Raw genomic sequence first — 12,771 nt, forward strand, 5'->3', positions numbered from 1 at the left:
TTTGAAAACTAAAATCTAATTTGAAAAAAAGCATTCAACAAGTTATCACACACACACACACACACACAAGCTGTCTCATCCAAAGACAGAACAGACAGGCTGAGTGCTACCAATGCTGGGTCACTACTACAGTTAAAAGACATGCCATTAGATAATCTCCCTTTTAAAATTCCAATAGGCCTTCTGTGTTAAACATTGGATATTTAACTAATATGGCAGAGTTGGGATTAGACAATAATAACACTAGATGAGCTCTAGCATTGAGTCAGCTGATTCAAATAACAATATGACTCAGCACAAATAGCACTCAACCTTTCACCAGAAGTTTAAATGGACAACAAAACCTTAATGATAAAATTCTTCATCCATAAAGTCTTCATTAAACATGTATTTATTCAACACCTTTTAAATGTCATTTTACGTTTTAAAATGTTCTTCAGTGATTGGGTGGAAATAATTTAATTTTAGACACACAAAGATGACCAGGTTATTTATCAAGGGAATAGTTACAAAAAATGTCTGCAAAGTTTATATATATATATATATATATATATATATATATATATATATATATATATATATATAAATAAATATATTTATATATTTAAATATATATATATATATATATAAATAAATATATTTATATATTTATATATATATATATATATATATATATATATATATATATATAAATATATATGCATATATATATAAATATATATGTATATATATAATATAAATATATATGTATATATATAAAAGATATACATGTGTTATATGCAAACAGTCTTTATCTTCCCCATCAATGACCAAGATATTTGTTAAAAAACTTTCTCAATGCTGCCCATGTCTGGTGGCAACATGTATTTTTATCAAAGTAATGTTCTATTTTTTCTAGAACAATAAGAAAAGCATATCAGAGGGTAATACTAAGTTAATTCCTACCCACCAAAGTTCAATCCTACCCATTTCAAGCCACAAACTTCATTCTTACTCACAATGTTCATTCCTACCCACCAAAGTTCCTACCAAGTGTTATAAAATATTTTGTCTATATGAGTGCCCCTGACAGTCAGATATCAAATATACATCTTTGTACATGAAATTATTGAATAACATCAGTAACAAGATTTGACAAGATGAACAGATGTAAAGAAAACATTTCAATTTAGTATTTGAAAAAATATGACAACTCTTAAACTGTAGATGATAACTTATTAAAAAAAATCAGGAAGTCAAAATATTGATTACAGAAATGAAATAGAGTAAAACAGAAATGACTGTATGCATCATTAAGAAACATTGAGAGAAATGTAGATCCTCATCTACTCACATTTCATCCAGGGTGAAATGCTTTTGTTCTATCAGAACATTGGACTTGTTATATACACAGTTTTTTTTTTAACTTTTAAAGTGGAGATTCATCAAAAAGTTTTCAGCTTTCCATTGTTGAGAAACACCAGAGACTGGATAACTGTGGTGCTTCCATTTCTTTCATGCCCAAATATCAACTTGGGGATCTCAAATGTTAACTTGGGGATCTTAAAGCATTTAAAAAACTTGACATGTGGCATCTTATAAGTATTTAAGATGAATAATTTCAAAATTAAAACATTTTAATTTGTTTGAGGTAATCTTTATGATGATTTTAAAAAAAATAGTTTCATGTCAATCTTATGTCTCTAAATAACTTGTATCAATGGCTTCAAAAGATAATTGTTTACAGTAACTTTTCACCATTACAATCATTTAGATATCTACCTATTTTTTTTTTTATAATTGCAATAATTTAGCCTAATTAGCTAGCTAAAAGTTTAAAGAATGCATATAAAAAGTAAATGATAGTGAGTACATAAGCTAATGTTGTTAACACCAAATCAACTATAACAAATATAGAGTGGGTGTGTATTATAGTTCTACCATTGTGCTTCACCCGATATGTAGGCTAGTATTTCTAGGACAGAATGCTACTCACACTTGAGTGTCCTACAGTCAAGTCACAATGTGTGTCCTACAGTCAAGTCATATGTGTGTCCTACAGTCAAGTCATGTGTCCTACAGTCAAGTCATATGTGTGTCCTACAGTCAAGTCACATGTGTACTACAGTCAAGTCACATGTGTGTCCTACAGTCAAGTCACATGTGTGACCTACAGTCAAGTCATATGTGTGTCCTACAGTCAAGTCACATGTGTACTACAGTCAAGTCACATGTGTGTCCTACAGTCAAGTCACATGTGTGACCTACAGTCAAGTCATATGTGTGTCCTACAGTCAAGTCATGTGTCCTACAGTCAACTCATATGTGTGTCCTACAGTCAAGTCACATGTGTACTACAGTCAAGTCACATGTGTGACCTACAGTCAAGTCATATGTGTGTCCTACAGTCAAGTCATGTGTCCTACAGTCAACTCATATGTGTGTCCTACAGTCAAGTCACATGTGTACTACAGTCAAGTCACATGTGTGTCCTACAGTCAAGTCACATGTGTGACCTACAGTCAAGTCATGTGTGTCCTACAGTCAAGTCATGTGTCCTACAGTCAAGTCACATGTGTGTCCTACAGTCAAGTCACATGTGTGTCTTACAGTCAAGTCATGTGTCCTACAGTCAAGTCACATATATTCCTTTTTAGTGTTTTAAATTCTTTGAGAGCAATGTAGCAGTTAACGTTCTATTTAAGTTTAACTAGTTCTTAGGTTACATTAAAATAATCTGGATGTATAGTGGAAATGCTAATCTGCTGGAGTGGGCTTGATAAGCCTTGAGGCTGATTGTTCCACCCTGTGTTACACCCACACTCAATTGCTCTGGAAGGCTTACCATGCAGCTGACTGTTAGATATTGTAGCCATGAGCTAGCATAAATTGGCTTGATACCTCGACCCGGCTAGCTAAACGTTGTAATTGACACAGATTGCACATTCAAGTGAAACTATATTTGACATGAGAAACAACCAGAGTTATACAACAAGTAAAAAAACTCATCAACACTTTCTTGATGAAAACCTAATTCACCAATTGACAATATGGTACAACTAAATTTTCACGGTACTAGATCCATGGCCCATTCTAATGGCGGATGCTTAAGACCACCATGACTCCAAGAGAATCCAGGAATCTCTCAATGTGCTCTAGTTCTGTCAACAGCCAGAGTACAGGAACTTGTCTATGAGAGTACTGGAACTTGTCATATTGTTTGGAGTGAATGCCCCTGCTACAACTGTTTTAGCAGCCACTTAATAAAATAGAAATGCAACAACCATAAATTACTGTAGCATTACATTGAGATGTTGATCTAGAGTAATCTGATGTGTTGTATTGTACTTCACTGTACAAAATAACATACGGATGTGTAGCAGTAGATGTCTGTGTTGCTAGTTACAGGATGTGAACAAGGTTCACTGATGGACCATCTCTTGGCTTAGTTGTGATCAGAAGAACTTTAAGTTTGTTGATGCAGGGGAACTCGAGCTGTCAAATATTTTGTAAAAGCTGGACCGTATCACAGACTAAGTTCCAGTCAACAGATGATGTCACAAGAAGGAAGTGGTGAGTAAACACAGGAGCAGTGGGACGAGGACCTGACAGCGCGAGCTTCCATTCTCTTTGTCTTTGTAGGGGTCTGCTTGTGGGTCGTGTGGGGCTACTGGAAGAAACAAATATTCTAGAAAAATCTTATTTCAACGTACATCACAGAACATTCTAGAACAAATAAATCTTCTATAGCCTTAAAATGTAGAACATTCTAAAAAAATGACATTATTCTCACATGACAGAGTAACTAAAAAACAAACAGTTAAACTGATAATTGAAAAAAAAACTGAAATGATTGATCTATTGATTTCCCAAATAGAGATCAGACCAGTCCAGCAACTAGACTCCCCATATGTGCCATTAATCTAACAGTGTCTGCAAGAGTGCCATTGTAGCATTATATTGTTATGGCTGTTGTTACATGTGCCAATATATGATAGTCACCAACATTGCCTCGGTTTAAATGCACTAAACAAATTAGTAATAAATTACTGCTTTGTTCACCAAAGTGGTTTTGTTCCCATCATACCAGTATCTGACTGATTTAACACCTCATTAACCATTATCTAAACAACTTACCCCATGAACCATTATCTAAACAACTTACCCCATTAACCATTATCTAAACAACTTACCCCATTAACCATTATCTAAACAACTTACTCCATTAACCATTATCTAACCAACTTACCCAATAAACCATTATCTAAACAACTTACCCCATGAACCATTATCTAAACAACTTACCCCATTAACCATTATCTAAACAACTTACCCCATTAACCATTATCTAAACAACTTACCCCATTAACCATTATCTAAACAACACCCCATTAACCATTATCTAAACAATCTACCTCATTAACCATTATCTAAACAACTTACCCCATTAACCATTATCTAAACAACACCCCATTAACCATTATCTAAACAATCTACCCCATTAACCATTATCTAAACTACCCCATTAACCATTATCTAAACAACTTACCCCATTAACCATTATCTAAACTACCCCATTAACCATTATTTAAACAACTTACCTCTTTTAACATTGGTTGTGTCGGCTGCTTTTTGTCACATGAAAAATAAAACAAAACATATTTTAACATTTGATGCCAAGGTATACAGCAGATATATTTGTTTAAAACTAAAAAAAAACAACAATTGATAACATGGTTTTTTTATCTGCCCAATGCCACATGCACACACATACACATCCTGGTGCACACACATACACATCCTGGTGCACACACATACACATCCTGACGCACACACATACACATCCTGATGCACACACATACACATTCTGGTGCACACACATTCTAGGTCCCTGTTAAAGCCTAAATGTCATGGTTAAAGCCTAGGTGTCATGGTTAAAGCCTAGATGTCATGGTTAAAGTCTAGATGTCATGGCTAAAGTCTAGATGTCATGGTTAAAGCCTAGGTGTCATGGTTAAAGCCTAAATGTCATGGTTAAAGCCTAGGTGTCATGGTTAAAGCCTAGATGTCATGGTTAAAGCCTAAATGTCATGGTTAAAGCCTAAATGTCATGGTTAAAGCCTAGGTGTCATGGTTAAAGCCTAGATGTCATGGTTAAAGCCTAAATGTCATGGTTAAAGTCTAGATGTCATGGTTAAAGTCTAGATGTCATGGTTAAAGTCTAGATGTCATGGTTAAAGTCTAGATGTCATGGTTAAAGCCTAGGTGTCATGGTTAAAGCCTAAATGTCATGGTTAAAGCCTAAATGTCATGGTTAAAGCCTAGGTGTCATGGTTAAAGCCTAGATGTCATGGTTAAAGCCTAAATGTCATGGTTAAAGCCTAAATGTCATGGTTAAAGCCTAGGTGTCATGGTTAAAGCCTAGATGTCATGGTTAAAGCCTAGATGTCATGTTTAAAGCCTAAATGTCATGGTTAAAGTCTAGATGTCATGGTTAAAGTCTAGATGTCATGGTTAAAGTCTAGATGTCATGGTTAAAGCCTAAATGTCATGGTTAAAGTCTAGATGTCATGGTTAAAGTCTAGATGTCATGGTTGAAGTCTAGTGGTGTAAGATTCTGTACGTCTTATGTACAAAGTGTAGTCCCTGCACTTAACTAGTACACAATGTACACACGCCATGTAAAACTTCTTCACTCAACAATCAGCCGGACATGTACACGGACATGTACACGTGTGAGCTTCACGTGTACACAACATGTATTGTACACACCTACGAGGACCGTGACCTTGCGACTGGCGATCTCCCGGTCAGAACTCCGACAGATGTAGGTCCCCGTGTCGTCTGTGTCCGTGTGCTCGATGGTCAGCTCACTGATCAGCGCCTGCTCCTGTACGAGGGCACCAGAGCTCGTTAGTAAGCCGATATGATAACAAACATCATCAAGTGCTGGACCGAATGGTCAGCTTACAGGTTAAAGCTCGGGGCTAATGTATCCAACTGTCTAGTTTCGACAATATTTGGTAAACTATTTGGGCTAAATAAACGTATTTTCAGTGACCCGTTTAAAACAATATGGTACCTTTAGGGAGCAGTAATTCATAATCAAACAATATAGTACCCATAGTGAATGGTACTTCATGATGATAAAACAATGTGGTACCTCTAGTGAACGGTACTTTGTGATGATAAAACAATATGGTACCTCTAGGGAACGGTACTTTGTGATGACGACGTTCGGGTGTTTGGTGTTCCTTGAATCGAGCTTTGTCCCGTCCTTGAACCAGTCGATATCTTCTGGAATATTCCCGCCACCTGTGGCATTGCACGTGAGTCGGATACGTTCATTCCTGTCCACGAACTCTTGCCCGTCAATCATGATTGCTGTGGAGAAGTAGAGTGGACCAACCGCGCTAATCACTGCAACCTTAACTCTATGTGATCGATTAACTAGAGTAATAAAACTTTGAATTGTAACTTCTATCGCCTAAGGAGGAGATTTCGGGCTATAGGGCTATTTACAGGTAGAAACGTTTGATCTGAAGTTTTTATAGCTGGGAAAATGTGTCGTTAGGGGGCGCTATGTTTCGTGACTATGTGAGACTGACTAAAATGTTTCGTGACTATGTGAGACTGACTAAAATTTGTTTTGTGACTATTTGAGACTGACTAAAATAAGTTTTGTGACTAGTGACTGACTAAAATTTGTTTTGTGACTAGTGAGACCGACTAAAATTTGTTTTGTGACTAGTGAGACTGACTAAAATTTGTTTTGTGACTATTTGAGACCGACTAAAATTTGTTTTGCGACTATTTGAGACCGACTAAAATTTGTTTTGTGACTAGTGAGACTGACTAAAACTTGAACATACCTGGCTTGGGATTTGCCCGCGCTGAAAAAAAAAAAAAACAATAAAAAGTTTTATTTTACCTGATGAATGATGAGCAATTTAAAATGTAAACGACATGGAATATCTTGATATATTTATTTTGACGGAAGAGAGAAATTCTATCTTTAAAGTGTCTGGGATATTTTTGTGTCGGCTCTGGTCCGTTCGTACAAAGTGGTTCTATCTACCTGTCTACATATTTAGCTATTTCAATAACTACTCTTGACTACATACACAGTTATTTCCACAACTACTTGATTACATACACAGCTATTCTCACAACTACTCGCCTTCATACACAGCTATTTCCACAACTACTTTACTTACACAGCTATCCCTATTTCTACCTACATAGCGTATTTATAAGGGGGGTGGGGGGGGGGGGGGGTGGGGAAGGAGAAATCACTTGTGTCCCCACCCCAGTTTTATAACATCTAGGTATATAAAACAAAAATATCACCCCAACCCCCTCCCTTTTTAGACACATTTCCCAGATAACTGATATTTGGCTAACAATTGAAACAACAACCTTTGATCCACTACCACCCACATCTATTGATCTACCCTCCCCTACACGTCTGTAAATCAAATGTGTGGGGGTGGGGGGGGGGGGACGTCCCCACCGTGCCGACATTCTCGCTGTCAGACCGAGGGTAACATGCACCACGCGACCCCGGGGAAACGTCTGCAGTTGGTGAGTGCAGCAGGCATGAGAGACAGCAAATATGTTGCTCAATCTCTGCGCATGACAGGAACAAGTTCACTAGCGTAAAAAATGTCATGTGCATGTCCTGTCAAAATACCTGGTCCACGCGAGTCGCTGTTGATATTTGCTCAAGGTTAAGGCCGCTAGATACCAGGTGAGGGGTGGTGGGGGTGGATTGTGTAGAAACCAAATAGCAGCCGGCAATCTCATCCATTACGTGTGAAGGCTCACACTCCGTGCGGAGATTCTCTTGTCTATTTACACAGTGTTTTCAACAAAAAAGTACACAGCGGTGCAGCTATTTTTAGTATCAACTTACCAGTGCGTATCTGGGCTTACCTCCCTTTTAAATGTATAAAACACATTCTTTTCCTTGATCGCTTATGTGAGCATTACCCACACAATTTATTTTTATTTAATTTTACAAACTAACGATTTAACAAGAAATAAATAAAATAAAATAAATAAAAAATCGTGTTCAAATTACAAAAAAAAAATTCACAAAGAAATAATTTATGCACTTGAATATATTTAAAAAAAAAGTGTAAAAAATTATATTGTAATGATCGGAGTTATCGTTCCTAGCCTGTGATGTCGTTGATGACGAAAGCCATATTACAAGGTAACGTGAATAGAATTAAAGGCGGCTAGTAAATGGATGATACTTTACAAAGCAATGAAGCGAATCCAATTTTCCACTACACCTATTTTCAAATTACACCACGTAACGTCATGTGCACATTTGTCTCAGTTATTAACGCCGACAAGAATCACGTGCCAACAAACAGGTCACCGCCATTATGACGTAATGTGACAACAACAACACACGTTTCCTTTGTCATTACACACTATAAATACACAATATAAACACACTATAATACAAGAACAAATGTTATGTAAATATCAAGAAAACACAAGATACAATTTATCTGACTACAAAATTGAAATATTTATTGTTTAACGACAGGTTAAATCTATCAGATAGAGATTCAATTTGAGCAAAGATTTCAGACTGGTAATTTAAAATGAGCAACTTGCAGCTGTGGTAAGCCTCTGATCAAATTACCCGCTCAATCTAGACTATTCCTCTCTCATAAATCTATTCCACTCGGGAAGAATAAAGATTGCTATTAAAAAACCCGAGTTATTTTTTTTTAAAAGAAACTATTTTTGTGACTGAATAAGCTGGAAGAATTTATTTTGAAGTATGGTGTAAATGAGAGGGGTGGTGGTGAAAAGGTGTAAGGAAGTCTCGCAAGCTTTACACAGGGGAGAGAAGTATTAGAATATAAATGAGAGTATATTCCTGAGTTATATCCCCTGTCATAGGAGCCATTGATAACCCAGTATATCTCTGAAGGGCTAAACTCTCCTTCGCCAGAATTCAACTTAAACATAGATTGCTTTTGATCTAGTAAATTGAAGAGCTTATATTTTCTCAGATTTGTTGCAGGTATTACGTTTTCTTGTATGAGTGGGGTACAAAAGGGGTGCGCGCGTGTGAACAGTGTTTCTTCCAGACTTTTTTCTCCGGGGGGGGCACTAGAAATTTTCGGGGGGGGGGGGGCGGTAGACTTTCTTCGGGGGGGGGGGGGGGGCGGACACTGTTAAAAGTATATATTTTCTATATAAATTTCATTTCGTTCGGGGGGGGGGGGCGGTAAAAATTTTTCGGGGGGGGGGGGGGGGGCTCCGAAGAGATGCCTGGAAGAAACTCTGCGTGTGAAGCATGTCATTGTCAAGTATATGTAGAGCTGACCAAGTAAACCACGTGATTACCGTAACCAGAACAAGTATATCTCAGGCCGACATTTTTACTGCTAAAACAAATCCAGGATATCACAGGCGACAATAGCCTCGCGACAAATGCAGGATATCACAGGCGACAATAGCCTCGCGACAAATCCAGGATATCACAGGCGACAATAGCCTCGCGACAAATCCAGGATATCACAGGCGACAATAGCCTCGCGACAAATCCTCGCTGAAGTGTATATTACACAGCGACAACACCACGGAGAACACACACACCAGAACATGTGTGTATTAAACTTTAACCCAAGCTTCATCTGAAGGGCCACATCATTTAACTAACTTATTATTTCAAGTGTTTTTTTCAGTTCAAAAAATTATATCGCTTTAAGTTGCTTTTCAGTTGATAATTTGTATTTTTTAAATTTTTATTTAAAATTTAAGATTTTCTAAAAAAAAAATATGTTCTACATAAAATATGTGCTCGTATAAAAACAACATTAAAATGTAAATCTAATTTAATTTAAACTCAGGTGAGACTAAACATCAAAGAATGTATTGAAGTTAGTTTGGCTTGCAGCTATATTAACCGTTAAACACATGTTTTTCAATCTCTTTTATCGACGCGGGGAAAAAGTAAAAATAAAACACCCGTTGGTCTTTGTGTGACGTCACAAGTCCAGACGAACGTTCTAGACTAGACCAGGCACAATGGCACTTGTCTTAAGTTGGTCTTGTGATGGTAGGCGATCTCCAGTCAAGTACAAGCCGAGAATAAATAGCCCTCGTTGTGCTTGTGTTTCATGGCGGTCTAACATTTGTCAGTCTCCTTTTGTTTCACATATCGACAGGAAATTGTTGGATGAACGTGCGCTGACGTCACGCTGTTGTCAGAAAGCGGGGGAGGCACGTGGGTGAGGGGGGTGTTGTAAGTGAGGGGTGTGTTGTAGGTGAGGGGTGTGTTGTAAGTGAAGGGTGTGTTGTAGGTGAGGGGTGTGTTGTAAGTGAGGGGTGTGTTGTAGGTGAGGGGTGTGTTGTAAGTGAGGGGTGTGTTGTAGGTGAGGGGTGTGTTGTAAGTGAGAGGTGTGATGTAAGTTAGGGGTGTGTTGTAAGTGAGAGGTGTGATGTAAGTGAGGGGTGTGTTGTAAGTGAGGGGTGTGTTGTAAGTGAGAGGTGTGATGTAAGTGAGGGTTGTGATGTAAGTGAGGGGTGTGTTGTAAGTGAGGGGTGTGATGTAAGTGAGAGGTGTGTTGTAAGTGAGGGGTGTGTTGTAAGTGAGTGGTGTGTTGTGAGAGGTGTGCTGTAAGTGAGAGGTGTGCTGTAAGTGAGAGGTGTGTTGTAAGTGAGAGGTGTGATGTAAGTGAGGGGTGTGTTGTAAGTGAGGGGTGTGATGTAAATGAGAGGTGTACTGTAAGTGAGGGGTGTGTTGTAATTGAGAGGTGTGATATAAGTGAGGGGTGTGTTGTAAGTGAGGGGTGTGATGTAAGTGAGAGGTGTGTTGTAAGTGAGGGGTGTGTTGTGAGAGGTGTGCTGTAAGTGAGAGGTGTGCTGTAAGTGAGGGGTGTGCTGTAAGTGAGGGGTGTGTTGTAAGTGAGGGGTGTGTTGTAAGTGAGGGGTGTGTTGTAAGTGAGGGGTGTGTTGTGAGGTGTGTGTTGTAAGTGAGAGGTGTGCTGTAAGTGAGAGGTGTGTTGACACGCAGAACAAAAGCAACACTTCTCAACACATTTGTCAAACATTTCTGGAGAAGGTTTCTGAACGCAACTCCTAAACAAAGTCATTGTGAAATACTTGAGGCATCACGTCATCGGCGCAATAATGCGGTCCGGGTTTAGTTCTGTTCGTGTTTTAACTTTATATATATCTCCAAGGATGATCTCTAGAAGCCCATTACACCTCCATAAACACGTGGTTGAGAAGTGATTAAATGCAGGACCCTAACTCGGCGCCATCTAAATCGTACACCCTCAGGGCACAACCTGCAGCACCATCCTCATCTAGCACCAGCTGAAAGCCGCACCATCAGCTGTGAGAGTTCCACCATTTAACCCCACTGCTTCCATTATTTCAACCAATCAAATCGAAGTTGGCTATAAACATCGGGACTGACATTGCATACAGACTAAATAATGCCGCCCCAATCTGCAGGCCGGCAAACCACTGTTTGTACATTGAATAGAAGCGCTAAGAATAGACTTGGCTAGGTAGTCCAAGCTTGTTAAACACAACAGCACACATAAACACCCACACATAAACACCCACACATAAACACCCACACACAAACACAAGCAAGCTAGGTTGACTTAGTGTGAGCTGAGTGTTGTGACTCACGTTTGGCTGTCAGACAGATGGGTCAACATCCCCCCCCCCCAGCTCACACACACACAAAAGCTAAGTTGAGTCTACTCACGTTTGACCGTCAGATAGTCGTGTCAACATCCCCCAGCACACACACACTAACACCCCCACCCCACACAATATAGTCGGTCTACTCACGTTTGACCGTCAGATAGACGTAGGACCGGACGGGCACCGTGTCTGTCACACCTTGTCCCCCCCCCCACACGCACAATATAGACTGAGTCTACTCACGTTTGACCGTCAGATAGACGTAGGACCGGACGGGCACCTTGTCTGTCACACCTTGTCCCCCCCCCCCCACACGCACAATATAGACTGAGTCTACTCACGTTTGACCGTCAGATAGACGTAGGAGCGGATGGGCACCTTGTCTGTCACACCTTGTCCCCCCCCCCCCACACGCACAATATAGACTGAGTCTACTCACGTTTGACCGTCAGATAGACGTAGGAGCGGATGGGCACCTTGTCTGTCACACCTTGTCCCCCCCCCCCCCCCCCCACACGCACAATATAGACTGAGTCTACTCACGTTTGACCGTCAGATAGACGTAGGACCGGATGGGCACCTTGTCTGTCACCTGGCACTCGTAGGTCCCCTCGTCTGATTGTTTCACTGACTTGATGATCAGACTCATGCTCGTCATCTGGGGAGGGGGGAGCAGGAGGTAGGAATGGTGGTAAACACAACAGGTATGTAACACAGAACGTCTTAGCACAAGAGGTACGTAAAACGGGTCTTAACACAACGTATGAGTATATTATATAAGGAATAATTTTAACACAAATGCACACACACACATACGTGAAAAACTATGAAAACTCATCTCGCCACATTCATTTTATTGTTTTAAAACGTTTTTTTTTTAAAATCGAAGCTAGTGATAATCTTTCAATTTTAACATTAAAATTTGATCAAAGTTTGGTTGCAGAAACACACATATATCCACACACAAAAAAACACAACATCACTGCGACACGACACGACAGCGACACACAAACACGAGACGACCTTAACCAACCACACACACACACCACCAGGACAATATAAAGCGTAACACTCCAACACGACATCCAACAGCGTCAT

At 39.2% G+C, this 12,771-nt stretch overlaps 1 protein-coding gene across 4 annotated transcripts in view; it reads right to left on the reverse strand.

Moving 5' to 3' along the window:
• Positions 1-784: 784 nt before the first annotated feature.
• Positions 785-12,771, reverse strand: part of LOC131952800 (kin of IRRE-like protein 1) — a 106,459-nt gene continuing 94,472 nt past the window's right edge. Inside the window, exons 6-11 of one of the 4 annotated variants that reach the window (XM_059315653.1) lie at positions 12,217-12,331; positions 6,852-6,872; positions 6,185-6,363; positions 5,752-5,869; positions 4,581-4,604; positions 785-3,646 (exon numbers count right to left, since the gene is read on the reverse strand). In XM_059315653.1, the coding sequence (XP_059171636.1) occupies positions 3,537-3,646; positions 4,581-4,604; positions 5,752-5,869; positions 6,185-6,363; positions 6,852-6,872; positions 12,217-12,331 (567 nt within the window). In that variant the 3' untranslated portion in view covers positions 785-3,536. Of the gene's footprint in view, positions 3,650-4,580; positions 4,608-5,751; positions 5,870-6,184; positions 6,364-6,851; positions 6,873-12,216; positions 12,332-12,771 lie in introns of all 4 variants that reach the window. The other 3 variants (XM_059315650.1, XM_059315652.1, XM_059315649.1) reach the window with 3 other exon arrangements.

Source organism: Physella acuta, unplaced genomic scaffold (assembly GCF_028476545.2).
Source record: "Physella acuta isolate Inbredline_101_S28 unplaced genomic scaffold, ASM2847654v3 ptg000890l, whole genome shotgun sequence".
NCBI classification, from domain to species: Eukaryota; Metazoa; Mollusca; class Gastropoda; family Physidae; genus Physella; species Physella acuta.